At 37.8% G+C, this 16,559-nt stretch overlaps 2 protein-coding genes across 5 annotated transcripts in view; both read left to right on the top strand.

Annotated features, from left to right (window-relative positions):
* Nucleotides 1-16,559, top strand: part of SCLT1 (sodium channel and clathrin linker 1) — a 219,654-nt gene that overhangs the window by 125,901 nt on the left and 77,194 nt on the right. For all 4 annotated transcript variants that reach the window (XM_043973395.1, XM_043973393.1, XM_043973396.1 and 1 more), the window contains 3 exons: nucleotides 3,723-3,797; nucleotides 9,426-9,571; nucleotides 13,668-13,860. In XM_043973395.1, the coding sequence (XP_043829330.1) occupies nucleotides 3,723-3,797; nucleotides 9,426-9,571; nucleotides 13,668-13,860 (414 nt within the window). The remainder of the gene's footprint in view (nucleotides 1-3,722; nucleotides 3,798-9,425; nucleotides 9,572-13,667; nucleotides 13,861-16,559) is intronic.
* Nucleotides 3,896-4,396, top strand: LOC122732951 (ganglioside GM2 activator-like). The gene has a single exon (XM_043973397.1). It carries the CDS (start codon nucleotides 3,896-3,898, stop codon nucleotides 4,394-4,396), a length of 501 nt encoding a protein of 166 aa, XP_043829332.1.

Raw genomic sequence — 16,559 nt, 5'->3', positions numbered from 1 at the left:
CAAGTAAGGTGATTGCAGCTATCTCCGTTTCCTCATCTGTAAAATAAGCTGGAGAAGGAATTGGCAAACCACTCCAGTATCTTCACCAAGAAAACTCTAAATGTAGTCACAAAGAGTCCGACACGAATAAAAACAACTCAACAACAACAAATTCTACATCCATCAGTCATTGCATAAGGTAATAGAATAATGTGTTATCATTAATAAAGGAAAATCATTTGAAGCATTCCTACCAACCAACAAAAAAGCCAAGCAGATTATTTGCTCTTCAAATACTCCAAATTGTAGAAACACAGGAAAGGCAAACAAAGAAAACAGGAAAGGCAAACAAAGAAGGCACAAGTTATTTTTTTTAATTATTCTAGAGGAAAAAAAAACTAGAAAGGCACCAATGGGGTTAAAAGAAACAACAAAATAACAACAGAAGATATTTGTTTAGACATGGGTGAAAGCAGAACCTAATGAGAAGACATAATTGTGGAGGAAAAGGTCTAAAAATAGTATGGACCAAAAATTCTACAACACCTCTTTAAGAATGAAGAAGCAATCCTGGGGCAGCTAGGTGGTGCAGTGGATAAAGCACCAGCCCTGGATTCAGACAAATCTGGCCTCAGACACTTGACACTTACTAGCTGTGCGACCCTGAGAAAGTCACTTAACCCTCATTGCCCTGCAAAAAAAAAAAATTATTAGTTGAAATTAAAATTATTAGTCTTCTTCTTCAAGAAGGAGGAGGAGGAAGGAAGAAGGAAGAAGGAAGAAGGAAGAAGAAGAAACAACCTTTCTGGAGAGTATCCTGCCTGAGAAAACAGGGAATTAGCATCCCTGGGGGCAACTGACATCTCTGGAAGGGTGGAAGGTCATGGGCCCAAAGAGGAGACTTCATTGGCAGAGGGGGAAAATGACCATGAGGTAGTTATGGAGTACTACTAATGAACTGAACAATAAGGGACACAGGTTAATTTCTGCCATAGGGTACTACTTCTGGTCTCTTAATTTTCTCAAGGATTGATAGTTCTAACAGTAGGGCACTACTGAAAAAAAGGGGGGACAGGGCATGATCAACAAAGTGATAAAACAGAAACTAAAAAATTTTCATAGTTAAGTCTTTCTCTGCTAAGTTTTGCTATATTAGATTTGTTTATGCATTTTATATGATTTCAAAAAATATAATATAAAATATAGTTGTAATAAAGATAATTGAAAGAACTAGAAGTCATTAGCAATACATTATCTCGAAGGAAGGATTGATAGTAATTAAAATAAAAGTTCTTCCCCTTATCCAATCAGTTAAAATATTAATAATTGAAAATGTTCCTTAACATAAAATATTCCTATGTAAAAGTTTTGATTCTGTGTACTTAGGAACAATCAGATTAATCAACAAAATCCAATATTAATTAATGAGTTTAAAACAGCATTATAAAAGTCATCATTCTATTAGTTCCTTGCAGTTCCAATTTTTCTTAACAATGTAATAGAATGCTTGGAGTACTAAAAATAAATCTATGAAGGAAGCTGATTTGAAGATAGGCATCTGTAATACTTAGAGATAATGTGTTGCTAATGACTTCTAGTTCTTTCAATTATCTTCATTACAACTATATTTTATATTATATTTTTGAAATCATATAAAATGCATAAACAAATCTAACATAGCAAAAATTAGCAGAGAAACAGTTAACTATGGAAATTTTTTAGTTTCTGTTTTATCATTTTTTGTTAGTCCCAAAACGTCTTTCCTTTCCCTTCTGTTAATTTAGAGCTCCTAACCACTCTTCATTTTGAAGTGATTCTTCATATTTTGGAATGTGGGTCCTTTTTCAGCATGTTGAACATTTTCGTATGTGGCTAAATTACACTGGGGTTCTTTAAATAAACAACTTAAATTTTCCTTTTTGTACTTCTGATTAAACGATAGTGTGTACAAATATTTCAGTGGATCTCTCAGCTCATCCTTGTGGATAGTTCCTTCAACAGTGAAGATTACAGTGTAACAGCACTTTCACATCCTGTCTTAAATCCTTTTCATTGTCTTCCACAAATGCTCTATCCAGGATTTACCCAGTGAGATGGAAGCTTTCCTCAACATATTTTAACATTCTCTTGTTACATTCTTAGTTCTTGAGATGCTCAGCCATTATCTTTTGTTCTTACTGCTAGCCAAATTCCTTTTCCTATTAAAAAATGGCCTAAAGGTATTAAACCACTTACATCATTCAAATCATATTGGAGCCCTACTTCTGGTCTCCGTTGCCCTCTGGATCTTCCACATTTTGATTCTTTTGAGAGAGTTGTATTCCACAATTTGTAATTTATAGGATCACCCAAAGAAGACTGGTCTTAAAAAACAAACAAACAAAAAAACCCATTCACTTTCGTGTTAGAAAATAGCTTGTGACTATTGTAAACATTGCCCACTTTATTTCTTCTATTCAGTTCTTTGATCAGCTAATTACCCATCTGTATAATCCTGTTATCTGTCCAAATATCAACTAATTCTACTGGATGTCCATTTAAATGTCAGTCATAGTTTAGATAGTAGACACTTTGTCTTTTGGTTTGACAACTATAGATTATTGGATAAATCTCTTTTGTTTAGTGGTCCGGGATTTCACTGAAAATGGCCTGTAGTGTAGTGAGCTGTGGGCGTTGAAATTGGCCTCAGGCTCCCCTAATGGAGCAGGCACCCCTCCCCCTCCACTTCAGCTGCAGGGGTGGAGGGGCAAGGGGGGGGGGGGGCTCTGAGCCGAGCTAATTTGCTCAGACGAAAACCCTGAGCCACTGGTGTAGCGTGGTGCAGCCCCTTGCGCGTAGCGGAAAGGCCCACGAAAACCCTCAGGGACGCTGGGGTTTACTTCGAATCTGCCCCAGTTGTAGGCACGCGCAACAAGGGGCTCCGCCAGCCCCGCTTTCATCTCAGAGAGAAAGTTAATAAAAAGGGCTACGAAACAGAGACGTTAGAGACGCTGGGGGTTTGCAGGAGTACGGAGTTAGGGGCTTTTGAGGTGTTCCTTGTGACGGTAAAGAGAGGGGTTGACAGAGATGGAGAAAGAGCTAGCGAGACAGAGAAGGGGGACCCTGGAGGACGCAAGGAGGTCGATGAGAGAAGAAGCTTGGGGATTCGTCACAACAGTACAGAAAGGGGGTTCGCTTAGGAGACTGAGGCTACGGTAGTGAGAGAGAAATTAAAGAGTGAAGCAAGGGGCTTGGAGTTAGAAGAAAGGAGCTGGAGTGAAGGTGAAAAAAGTGAAAGTTGGAGAGGATTGGAGGCAACCGGTCCAAGTAGCATACCCTCAGGCAAGAGGCAGCAATTATTATATTAAAAGCAGACTGGTCTCATATAACTTTGTATTTCTTATCTCTTACATTTTTATAAATAAACCCTGCTTTGATTATTTAATTAAGAGGCTTCTTAATCGTTTGCTTATCAATTTGGGAGTGGAGCAGTGTGGGGAATTTTATAAAAGGCCCATATTATATTAATAGCAGTTAGGTAGCCAACCTGTCAAAAGCCCCCAGATTAGGCCCTGCAGTCAGATTAGTCCCCCCCAGTTAATAAAATATTCTTACAGAGCACAATCAACATTAGGAGCAGCTAGAGGGATATGAAGGGATTCCTTTTTTCATTTGGACTCTGTGCAGGAAGTCCTTTGTTACAGTAGCTAGTGCTTTAATGGGCATACCTTTTGTAATAGATTTTCATACTGTCCATTTTACAGGAATGTGGAGACAAACAGGGCCAAATTGAAAGGGCCATGAGAGAAAAGCGGGCAGTGGAAGAAGAACTTGAAAAGGTAAAAACAAACAACACGACTTTGCAACTCTTCATAGTTACTGCTTTCATTAGTGTATTCAGAAAGGTCTAGTGTATCTCTGCTGTCAGACAGACAGCATGAAGTCCCTTGCCTTGAGTGTGCTTTTGGTCGTGTCTCTGCCGTGGCCTGTTCCCGCTGACAAGGATTCGTCCCGCTTGGACGAGGTCAGTGATTTCTTATGGGAAAACTGTGATGATGGGCATGATCCAGTACTGATCACCAGCCTGGAGGTAGAACCAGTTCCTATCAGTATCCCTGGAGAAGTAACTGTTAGCATGGAGACCAAGACTAATATACCCCTAACTTCTCCTGTGAAGGCAGTGGTAATTTTGGAAAAAGAAATGACTCCTGAGTTGTGGTTGCAAATTCCCTGTTTGAAAAAGATTGGAAGCTGCTCCTATAAAGATATATGTGAGATAATTGACTCCTTCATCCCACCTGGTGAGCCTTTCCCTAAGCCTCTCCATACCTATGGCCTGCCTTGCCACTGCCCCTTTAAGCAGGGTACCTACTCCCTTCCCAAGACCAGCTTCACTCAACTGTGGCAACTACTGTGCTCAGGTCGTTCTAAGCAATGACAATACATGTCTGGGCTATTTCAAGATCAATGTCTCACTCACAGAGAAATGAAGACCGTGATCCATGCCTGGAAAGCAAAGTTGACCTTCTTTCCCACCATCCCCAAGGCCCTTTCAGTTTCCCATCCTTCCCTACCCTCCTTGGGGAATGGCTTTGCTACCTAACCATGGTGTTCAGCCAGGGATTCCTGCTAAGAACAAAAGTCCAATTCTAGCTACTTGAGTTGGGTCTCCCAGGTTTCTTCATTCCCAAGACAGCTACCTCTTTGTTCTTTTGTCTTCTCACACAGCCCAGACCTTAGGGTCTTTGAGCAGCTAAGTGGGAGCAGACTCCAGCACTTTTCTCTCATGGGGAAACCCATTCAAGAAGCACCTTCCTGATAGTATTTCTCAATTTAGCATTGGATCTTTTAAAGTAATGAATTAATGTTTTAAACTAATAATAGCTAACATTTACTTAGTTTGCAAAGGCCTTTTGATATATTTTCTCATTTTAATGATCCTTCTACTTAAGCTTCCCTCAGTTTTCCCCCAGTGCCACTTGTAGAGTTTCCCCCACCCTCTTTTGGGTTGGGGGTAGGGGTGGGGGCTTCTGATTGAGTGACTCTATTCCCATGTTTTCTGAAAAAGCAGCAACCAACACAGTAGGTACACAGTGTGGATGCTCAGATGCTTTTTGGAGGGAGGTCCCCAGGGCCTTAGTCTTCTTGGACAGCAACCCTAGTTCAGTTTGAAAGTGCCTGAGCTGGCGATTCCAGCCAGGAGGCCCTGGTAACAATGACTATACAGGTGTCTTTTTTATACTGTGGAGCCAGTGGCCTGGGAGTTCAGGCTCTAGGCTTTCTGCATGGACCAAACCCTGTCATAGCCCAGGAGCTCCTTAGTTAAGGAGGCAAGTTCCTCTGGTCATAGCCCCCTTTTAAGGGATAGGGATGTGGGTGGAGGTGAGGGAAGCTGGAACCTGAGGTGGATCAGTCATACCCCACTTCTAGGCAGGGTACAGAAGTGCCAGTGGGTAACCCCAAGACTAGGGATATATAGTAAACTGAAACTGGACTAAAATAAATCTACATTTACTCTTCTACAAAAAAAAAAGGTCTAGTATAACCCTTAACAAATGCCTTTCTTCTGAACAAAAGCATTCCCAATCAATATTAGTCAATATTAGCCAAGATATGTCCCTTGTCACATATGTTAAGACCTTTAAACTTTTTCTATTTTAATTATGTACTTTGTGAAATTAGAACATTTTATACCTGAATATAACCATATAAAGCATATATTTACTTAAATGGGAATAATCAGATCAACAGAATTATTATGTTTAACTCAGATCTACATAAAAATCTTAAGGGAATAAAATCCGGGAATAATAACTTTTTGTTTTTACTCAAAAGCAACATCTTTTCTTATAAAGATGCTCATCATAAAGCTCTTAAATAAAGTCTTTTTTTTTTTTAAGTGAGGCAATTGGGGTTAAGTGAGTTGCCCAGGGTCACACAGCTAGTAAGTGTTAAGCGTCTGAGGCTGGATTTGAACTCAGGTACTCCTGACTCCAAGGCCGGTGCTCCATCCACTGCGCCATCTAGCTGCCCCTCTTAAATAAAGTCTTAAAAGTCTTTCTTAGATAAGGCATAAGCAAGGATATTTATCTTCTGTTGTGAAAACTTCTAAGCTGCAGGGTTAGATGAAGAAAAAACAAAGTCTCCAAGCCAAAGGAAATAGGCTTATTGAGAGAGGGATCCTGTCTCACAATAAAGCCGACCTCAGGTCTAAGACCCAAAGACCCAGAACCTTAAGATCTACAAGTATTTAAAAATTTTTTTAAATATTTTTCTATGAATATTTATACACAGTAACTCCTCCCAAAATTTAAACACAACCCAAGTGGTACACATATACAATAAGTGTGAAATAAAGAGAAAGAAATATCAGTCTTTTATCATCCAAGTGTCTAACAAGTTGGATTTCATTTTTCCACTTTACTATGCCTCCTTACTTGCTGGCCACTAAGGTAGCACTAGAGTAGAACCAGGTGATTGCAAGAGCAATAGATGAATGTTAGTTGGATGGTTTTTTTTTCAGACCTGATGGCAATATGACATTTGAATTTGCTATACTAGTATGTCTTACTTCTTTTGTTATTATTTGCTTAAGCTACTAAAGAATACCTAAACATGTTAAATCATAGTTTTTTAGTCTATAAACTGATTATTAACATAGTTAAATCACTTATATCCAAGGGGTAGGGAAAATCTCACTCATACTTCAGTGACTATAGCTCACTCTTTTCTGTCCCCTTTTTTTGAGATTGGGCTTCGTTGTTACACACACATTCATTTTGTTGCTTTTCTAAAAAAAACCACACACACAAGCAGGAACAAAACTGTTGTTAGAAAAGACTCAGAAATCAACCATTTATATTTTGTCATGAATATAAAAGTGTCGTTTTTGTAGAGATGTTTGCCTTTTTTAAGCAGTTAGCCAGTAAACAAGGATTTATTGAGTGCCTATTATGTGCTGTACACTATGCCAGAGTCTGGCTATGAAGAGAGGAAAAAAAATGAAAATTAGCTCCAATTTTAGAATGAAAGATAATTTCAAGAAACAAGTGAGAAGGGGATCTCAGAGTATAGAAAAGCTTTGTTTCTGAAAGGCAACCTATCAGGGGCCATGATATTCCATATATGCATAAGAACAACGTTGAGCCATAATAATAATAATTTTGTTTTTAATGTCAGATGATATATTTGTACTTTCCTCAACCAAGAGAGCAAAAAAATGCTTTTGTAAGGGCTTATCATTTTAGTTTCCTCAATGATAATTTGATTATCAGCTCAGGAGACATCTTTAAGACTATTAAGCACATTTAAATAACTTTTATTAGTGGAGTAAGCTTGGAATAGTAGAAATAGCCCTGGATTCACATTTTGGCTTTGCTTCAAATTACCTATGTGAGCACTGGGCATGGGAGGCACTTAATATCTTTGGGGGCTCACTGATCTCTAAGATCTCTTATAGATCTAAATTTGGAATATACTACATTTGATCTTTGCAACAACACTTTAAGGTTAGTTCTATTATTATACCCCAATAATATAATGTAGTATAGCATAGCATGGGGGTGGGGGAGGGGGGGCGGGGAGGGTTGAAAGTGAGAGAGATAGAGAGAATAGAGAAGAAATCTAAACAATCCCCCTGATTCTGCAGACCCATCAGTGAGTCTATACTAGAGAGTAAACATGAGATGGGAAACTGGGAAATGTGGATCTGCAATATCCTAAATGGGTCTGAGCTCCTAATGTAAAAATTGAATGCTGAATCTGATTCTAGAATCTGCTCTTCATCATACACAGACTATTTGTTCGGTTTAAGCTTGTAGAACTAAAATAGTGGTTCAATCCTACTTGGCCTACTTAGTATTCCTGGTTACCTAGAAGATCCTTGTGTTTTCTTTCACTTTCTTTTGTCCTATTATGCCTCAAAGTAAAGTAAGGAAGAAGAAACTATTATATGGTGGTATGATCATCCTGCAATATAACCATGTATATGTATGAAACTCAGGAATATTTTTTCCTAAATTATTAATTTTATTGTGAGCTAAGTCTTTACCTGTATTTGTTTTCTTTTATTCACTAGAAGTCTAGTTTCCTGCTCCTAGCTTAGCTGGGTATAATGAAAAATAAAATTTACATTTAAGATGTTTCCATAGTAACCATCTCAGATCCATCTGCTCTCTAATTGCCTACTTTTAAAAAGATCCTAGCCCTTTTCTGTCTGTACAGTATTTTATGAGTGATTTAAGGGAATTCCAAGGTAAATTTTGCCAATTTTTTTTTATTCCAACATTTCACTATAAGTAAATATCTTATATTGTAATATAAGAATGATAATGATATTGGAATAACTTAAAGAGTTTCCTTCTTTGGGAGCATAGGCCTGCCACTAGTGATAATTTCTTCAGTTTCAGCCTTCAGTATGCCATTTTGTCTATGTATGTTAAAAAAAAAAAACCTAACCTGATCATTGATAGTTCATTGGTGTCATCTTTCAGGGCAAAACTTAGCAGATCCCACAAAGCCAGAAAGGCTTCACATATGGGCCTGCTGATGAACTGTACTTGCCATCTAAGTGACTGCCTTAGATAAATGTAAACATGCTCATATTGGCCACCAGGTGATTAATTTTTTTGTCCTATTAACTCATCAAGATGTATATGCAAAAAAATATATATTTTTAAAAGAAGTATATGCTAAATTTAATCTTTGTGAGAGCTCTAAAAAAGCATCTCAGAGAGTGAAGCCCTTCACCATGAAATTGACTTTGGATAACGTATTGCTTTGGTATTCCCAATAATGAAAGACTTGAAAAAAGTAAAGACCATACAACCCCCTAATGAAATCATGTTTTTTTAGAAGCCATATTGTTAGTATGGTGAGTGATTAAAGCCCTGTCATCTGAGATACAATGCCATTCAGTGGTGTCCTTTCTGTTGAACTACATAGACTGCAGAGTTATTGAAAGAAATTAGCAAATGCACCTTCCATATGCTGAATATACAATATGTCTCATATATGTATACATTACTATTTTTCAAATATAGATATTCTTGTAATTCATAAAATACACATTCATTTATAAATATTGAATTCATAAAAAGTTGTCATGTATTTTTAATCACTGCATACTAATAGTACAACTCCATTCATGATGGAGTCTCCTATTTGTTTTAGTGTTACAGAAGGACCCTCTTTGAAAAATTCAGAAATTACCAATGTAGTTAATATATCTTTGATTGCTTAATACTGTATAACTTTTCAAATAAGTTTGACATACTTCTAAAGCAATTTAGTGTCAAGACCACAGATTCGAAGTTTATAGGAACTGAATTTGAGTCTTGACTGCTTTTTGCAATGCTGGGCAAGTCACTTCACCTTTGGGACCTCAGTTTCTTCCTTTGTAAAATGCATTATATTAGATTATCTCTAAGGTCCCTTCCACTGTAAAATCCTGTTATTTTATAATCTAGATTTACCGAGAAGGCAGAGGAAATGAAGGTGATTATAGGAAACTAGAAGAAATGCACCAAAGGTGCTTAATTGCAGAACGTACCAAGGATGACCTTCAGTTAAGACTTAAGACAGCACAAAACAGAATTAAACAACTTGAGATAAGGTAAGTAATAATCTACATATAATTCTATAGTTATAAAATCTTGATTCTATGGTGCAGTAAGTTTTTTGGAAATCTTTTGTTTTCTTTAATATTTCTGATTAATAAAATTCTAACTAGCTCCAAATTTGGAGAGATTTATTTATAAGCATAATTTGGTAGGTTCTGAATCTTTTTCGTTATAGTAATGCAAATAACCAAATGCTTTTGGACCAAACAAGTTTGATGCTTTTTTCCCCCCATAATTGCTACTGAAAATTAATCATCATGAAGAACATGATCAATATGCCAGATATTCTGCTAGGCATTAGAGATATAAGTATGAAAATAAAATTAAAATACCTTACATTCAAGGAGATCACATTCTATAGAAGGAGAAAATATGTACATACTAAAGTATACACAGAGTAAGTACATAGCAAACATGTACAAAATAAATGTAAAGTAATTTGGTGTGGAAAGACACCAGCAATTGGAAGGTCAGGAAGTAGCATTTTGAGCTAAGCTTTGAATGAAACTTGTGATTCTAAGAGGTGGAGATTACATTACAGGAAGGGATGACAGCCTATGCCAGGACACAGAGGCTGGAAATGGAATACCATTTGTAAAGAGTAGCAAGAGGGCCAATTGCTTGGACCCAAAAGTACATAAAAAGAGTAATGTATCATAGGGCTAAAAAGGTGGTTTCAGCTGTGTTACAAAAGGCTTTAAATACCAAAAGAAGAATTTTTATTTAATTCTTCAATAGGGAGCTATGGAATAGCAATACGGAGCTATGGAAGTTTATTGAGTGATATGATCATATGTGTACTTTAGGATAATCACTTTAGCAGCTAAGTGGAGGATGGATAGTAAAGGGGAGAGACTTGAGGAGGGAGAACAATTAGGAGCTTATTACAATAATCCAGGCAAGAGGCAATGAGAGACTTAAAACTAGACTGGTAGCTGTGTAGTGGAGAGGAGATTAATATGAGAGAGATTTTGGAAATAAAATGACAAGATTTGATAACTCATTAAATGTGTGGTGTAGAGGAATTCTAATTCATAAACCAGAGTAGCTAGAAGAAAAGTGGTATCCTTAATAGACATAGAAAATTGCTAGACTTTAACTGAAACTTGGGATTCTAAAAAGTGAAGGTTACATTTTTATTTTGTTGCCTGGTAGAGTGTCTTGCACATGTTAGGTGTTTAGTAAATATTGGTTAATGAAAATGAAAAAAAGGAAGGGGTGATGAGAATTGTAAGCGGTAGGCTTTTTAGTCCTGATCAGTTGAAAAGGTGACAAGGAAATCAATCCCTAGATTCAGAAAGAAAAGGAAGGGATGTTAGAAGAATCTTCTGAGACCTGATTCCTGCCTTTCATCTCTATTTTCTGTTCTTTTAGAATTCCTGCTCCAAACCATGCAATTATTAGTAGCTTGGTGGAAGGGGAATCCTAAATCTTAAAAAACCTATTTTTACCATTTGGTGAAAAGGGGGATACTGAGTTGGAACTATGAATGTGTCTTCCCATAGAAGCATTGGTACTGACATAGATTAGGTTCCATACTGTTATTCCTGAAATGCTGTACTTCAGTCACATATAGGGTATAGAGGTTTTGGTTAACTAGTATGAGAACAGGGGCAGCTAGGTGGCGCAGTGGATAGAGCACCAACCCTGGATTCAGGAGGACCTGAGTTCAAATCTGGCCTCAGACACTTGATACTTAAGTATTAAGTAAAACAAGCTGTTGCCCATGCAGCAGGTTTCCCCTCTCCACTACATTGGTGGATCCAAAGGAAAGACAGAGCCAGTACAGTTCGGCACCAGTGCCACTGCAGGAGTTGCCAGAGGGATGTAATGTCCAACATCCAACTGCCTAAGGGACTCCAACTCCCGAAACTTTTCCCATATATGGGTATATGGCAAGGCAGTGGAGGTTTAAAATCAGGGTTTTCCTTCCCCTAGGTGAGGTGCTTACCAAGGCTGATGAACCCCACCTGCCTGAAACGACTGGTTTTAAGGTGCCAGTGACTCGCCTTCACCCCTTCTCCTGTTAGTGGAAACAGTTCTGCCACGAAAAGGCCAGGAGTTGGGCTTCGGTTGTCAGAGGCTATTTGAGATCCACGCCATTGGAGCATTTTATAGAGAATGGGAGGTTATCCCCACTCCCACCCTGGCATGACAACCTTTGGAACCAAAAAAAAAAAATAATTAGATTATGCATTTTTAAAATAACATAGAAATCCTTATTAACTTCCAGTAAAGAGCAAAGACTCGGGGCAGCTAGGTGGTGCAGTGGATAGAGCACCGGCCCTGGAGTCAGAAGTTCCTGGGTTCAAATCCGGCCTCAGACACTTAACACTTACTAGCTGTGTGACCCTGGGCAAGTCACTTAACCCCAATTGCCTCACTTAAAAAAAAAATTAAATCTAAAAAAAAAAAAGAGCAAAGACTCATTTTAAGATCATTTAAAACAATAATCTATTCAAAGTTTATGTAGAGACCCAATTTTAAAGTACATATTAATACTCATTACAGTTCAGTTATCTTTATTTGCTGAAGTTATAGGTTTTGCTCTTATATATTAAAACTATTAAAAGATGTTTCAGTGAAAGGGCTATATAACAAAAAATACTGAAATCCATACACACCAAACAAGAAGGCCCTTGTAAAAGCAGCAAGCCAGACACATTGATTAAAATGCTTTTATTTTTTCCCCCTACTGAAAGATTAGAAACTTGGTTTTAGAAATATGGAATAGAAGTAATACTACTTATTCACCAGTAGCTTGTCTAAACACAGAATTAGCTTAAGATCATTTTAAACATGATATGTGGCTTGGCACGAACAAGGCACAGAAATAAGAGAGAATAAAATCAGCTCTTCTGCTTCCCAAGGTTGAGCTGTTGTTCTTTTAGATTTGCACACAAAGTCCTCCACACTTCTGCCAAGTGTTCATTTAAGATCTTCTCCAACGAGTGTATAGTTTAGAATCAACAGATCCCTAGATTTATGCCTATTTTAGTCTCAGTGCAACCTGGCAGAAGCCCATAGGGAATCTCTGAGAACAAATTTGGGGATACAAGTGACAGCCACACTGTAAAAACAGGAGAACCATTTTACCTGTTCCTAGTCTCTCTTCCTACCCTTTATTGTTGCAACATTTCACTTATGTGGAACTGATGTTGCTGTATTTTCAAACACCCTCATTTTCCATATGAATTTCTTTTGTTGCAAGTGACTTTGAACCTGTAGCTGTCTTAGGTCATCATAATCTCAGCTGTCATCTGCACACCACATGCTTACCCTCCCATTTCTATCCATCGGTACTCTTATTGCCAAAGGATCAGAATCATGGGCTCCATTTAAAGTCTGTTTCCATTTAACAGCATTAATTGTGGTTCATAATGTAAGCAGGGCTGGTAAAAAACGATTCTGGAATGTTATAGTGATTGTATTATGTGGGAATTAGAATATGGCAATAAAAAGGGAAATTTTTATGTAGTTCATAGTGTATTTAGAGGAGAGGAGCTCTTGCACGTTACTCTCATATTTTAATGGGTTCTCCTACCCATTAAAACATTTTCCAAAATCCAAGAAACCTGAGCGCATTTATAGTTACACTATTACAATTTCATAAAAACTCAGGCAAACCTCATGGGGACAATGCAAAAGTTTATCCGTCACTATAATATATTAATGTGGTCAGCTAGCATATTTTCCTGTAACTCAATTCAGTGATAAAGTAAAGGAGTTTTGAATGTTGCTCCATTGAACCTCCCCCATTTACTGTCACTTAGGATTTCTCCCCATTTAATCCTCCTTGCCCAGTGAAATTCATGTGTAGTATATCCATTCTCTTAAATTTAACATCCAGAATTTGAAAGATTGCAAACTTGTTTTTAAAGATGAGTATGTAGTTTAATTTGGCTGCTTCTCTTTTCTTCTATTTTACATAGAACATACCTAATATAGCAAACTCTTTTAAAACACAAAGCATAATTGGGAATGGTAATTAAATTACTCCAGAAAGAAAAAATAAAACACTGTAAAATGTGGGCTTACTTCTTGAATTTTATAGCAGATCGTTAAATGGGCTGTTTTGTTTTCTATCAGTTCTGAAGAAGAGATGTCACGTAGCCAGGAAAGGATTCAAAAGCTTCAGAGTGTTTTAGAGTCTGAACGAGAGAACTGTGGCACTGTCAGCGAACAAAGGCTGAAACTTCAGCAAGAAAATGAACAGTTGCAAAAAGACACTGAGGATTTGAGAAAAATTGCTCTGGAGGCTCAACAAAAAGCCAAATTGAAGGTATCATTGAGGCCTAGTTGGATGCATGTCTGCCAGTGAAAATTCTAGTACACAGAATGTTTAGGAAGGTAGCAAGCAATTTTAGAAGCTCTCTTATTCTTTCTACCCATGAGAAAACACTGATCGTAATTCAGAAAGTTAATAGGTCAGGCATCCTTGAATATGACTTCTTTCTTTCACAAAAAATTATCTTCTAAGCATGAAGCAACTTGGCATTTTTGACAAAACAATTGAAGCAATGCTGCGACAGTATTGTATTAGACAACTCTAAGGCTGCTCTCACTTCTTCCTCAATAGCATTCTCTGAGAGAGAAAACCACTCTAAAAGAGACTTTATAGTAGGTGCTGTACCTGATGACTCTTGAGAATCAATTGGAATCCAACAAGTGCATCCAATATGGTTGCCACTGATTCCTTTGCATAGTACCCCAAAGTGGTGAATTGACTTTTCTCTCTCATTTCCCCCCAGCAATTAACAAGCATTTTTCCTCTCTCCTTTCCTACCTCTACCTCCCTCCCTTGAAAAGAAAAACCCAAATTCCTGCAACATGAATCATGGTTAGGCAAGACAAATGACCACATTTACCATTTCTAAAGATATATGTCTCACTTTGAATACCTAGTCCACCACTTCTCTGTAGGAGGTAGTCAGCATTCTAAATTATTGGTCCTAATTTGGGACCAATAATTGTGTCTCACTGGGTTGGTCCTCTACAATTGCTCATTTTTTCAGTGTTGTTGTTACAGTATCAGTTATTCTCCTGGTTGAGGTTCAAGTGACTTGCTTTCTCCATCCCTTCCACTTTTGTATAAACTTCTACTTGTACCTCCAGATTCTTTGAAGTAAGTTCCCCTCAATTCTTCCCCCTTTTCTCCTCTTCCTTACCTTTCTTCTTCTTCTTCTTCTTCTTCTTTTTTTTTTTGTGAGGCAATTGGGGTTAAGTGACTTGCCCAGGGTCACACAGCTAGTAAGTGTTAAGTGTCTGAGGCCGGATTTGAACTCAGGTACTCCTGACTCCAGGGCCGGTGCTCTATCCACTGCGCCATCTAGCTGCCCCCTACCTTTCTTCTTTTAAGATCATTAAAACTTAATAAAAATTACTCCTAGGCTGCTGTGTCTCATCAACTCCTTCCGCAATCTTAGCTAACATCAATGGTTCTCAGAGGATTCTTGTATCATCCCTCCACCCTTCCCCATTAGAATGCATACACTTCAGATTTATAATATCTTTTCTGATTTTTAAATTTTGTTTGCCTTTTTATATTTCTCCCCACTTCCATGTTTGCTGTTTAAAATTTCTTCACCAGGTCTCCTTACCAGGAAAGCTTAGAAGTGTTCTATTTCATTAAAGACCCATTTTCCCCCTATAGGACCACACTCAATTATTCTTGGTTCATATTTTCTGTCCTCCAGAATATTGTATCTTGTGATCACCACTCTTTCATAGATACAGTTGTTAAATTTTGTGTGTTCCTGTTTCTACTTGGTATTCAAATGCCATTTCTTTAGTTGCCTGCAGTATTGTCTTTTCAACTTAGAAGCTTTGGATTTTGGCCATGACATTTCTGGGAGGTCCTTTGGGCTTCACTCAGGAAGTGACTGGTGGAGTCCTTATGTTTTCACTTTTCCCTTGGTTCTAAAATACCTGGGCAGTTTTATTTCATGACCTCCTTAAATATGATGTCTGGGCTTTTATTTTGTTTATAGTTCTCAGATAGTCCAATGATTCTTAAACTATCTTTCCTTGCTATGCCTTCCAATATCAGTTATTTCTGATGCAAGACACCCCACATCTTCCTCTACTTTCCTAATCCCCTGGCCCTATTTTAGTATTTCTTGTCTCATGAAGTCACTACCCTCTCTCTGGTCACTTCCAATACCCAGGGAGTCCTCTACTTGGATAAGGCCCTATATCTTATACCAAGCTGTCAATCCTTCCTCCCAGAATTTCCTCAAGTGGCTTTTATCTCTTCTCCAACTCCCCGCTCCATCATTCCAACTTCATTTATAATATCATTCTTAAACATTTGCATCATTTCTCCTTGAAATTGTCGTTGATTTTGGGGGGCAAGTTGTGTTTTTATTTGAAGCTTTACCTCTAGGGATTTTAGAGCCATTCTAAAATGGCAGTATCCTAGGCATATCTGACCTCACAACAACTTCATCCTTTTTTTGTGTTGTTGCTGTTTTTTAGGGGGTTTTTTAGCCATTTTCTTAGCTATCTACTCTGGGTTTCTTAGCACCAGTGGCCTAACCCTGAACTCTAGGTATTGGATCCACATTCTTGACCCTTCTGAGATACCCTGTGTTGCTAGTCTAGACCTAATGCTAAGTCCTTGACTATCTCTGGGTAACAAAACTGCTGCCATAGCTCAGAGAACTGAGCACTGAATTTTGAGATTTTATCTCCTCTCTGCTTCACAGTTTCTTCCCTGGGCACCTTTTTGTAGGTTGGATCTACAATCGTTGGCTAGAAAATAACCCACTGTAGAGGAAACTGTACTTTCTTGTTTCTTCACACCAAAATATCCTGGCCAGTCCTCCAAACAAACTGACTTTTAAAATCACTGCTCAGCCTTCATTGTCTGGGAGCTTCAAACTACTGAGAATGCTCCTTTTCTTGCCCTTTTTTTCATTCTAATCTTAAACCCCAGATCCTGGTATTCATACTCATTTTGGACCTATGCATACAACCATA

The sequence above is a fragment of the Dromiciops gliroides genome, chromosome 6 (assembly GCF_019393635.1).
Source record: "Dromiciops gliroides isolate mDroGli1 chromosome 6, mDroGli1.pri, whole genome shotgun sequence".
Classification (NCBI taxonomy): Eukaryota; Metazoa; Chordata; class Mammalia; order Microbiotheria; family Microbiotheriidae; genus Dromiciops; species Dromiciops gliroides.
The sequence above is the reverse complement of the archived record's forward strand: the minus strand, read 5'-3'. Positions and strand labels throughout refer to the sequence as shown.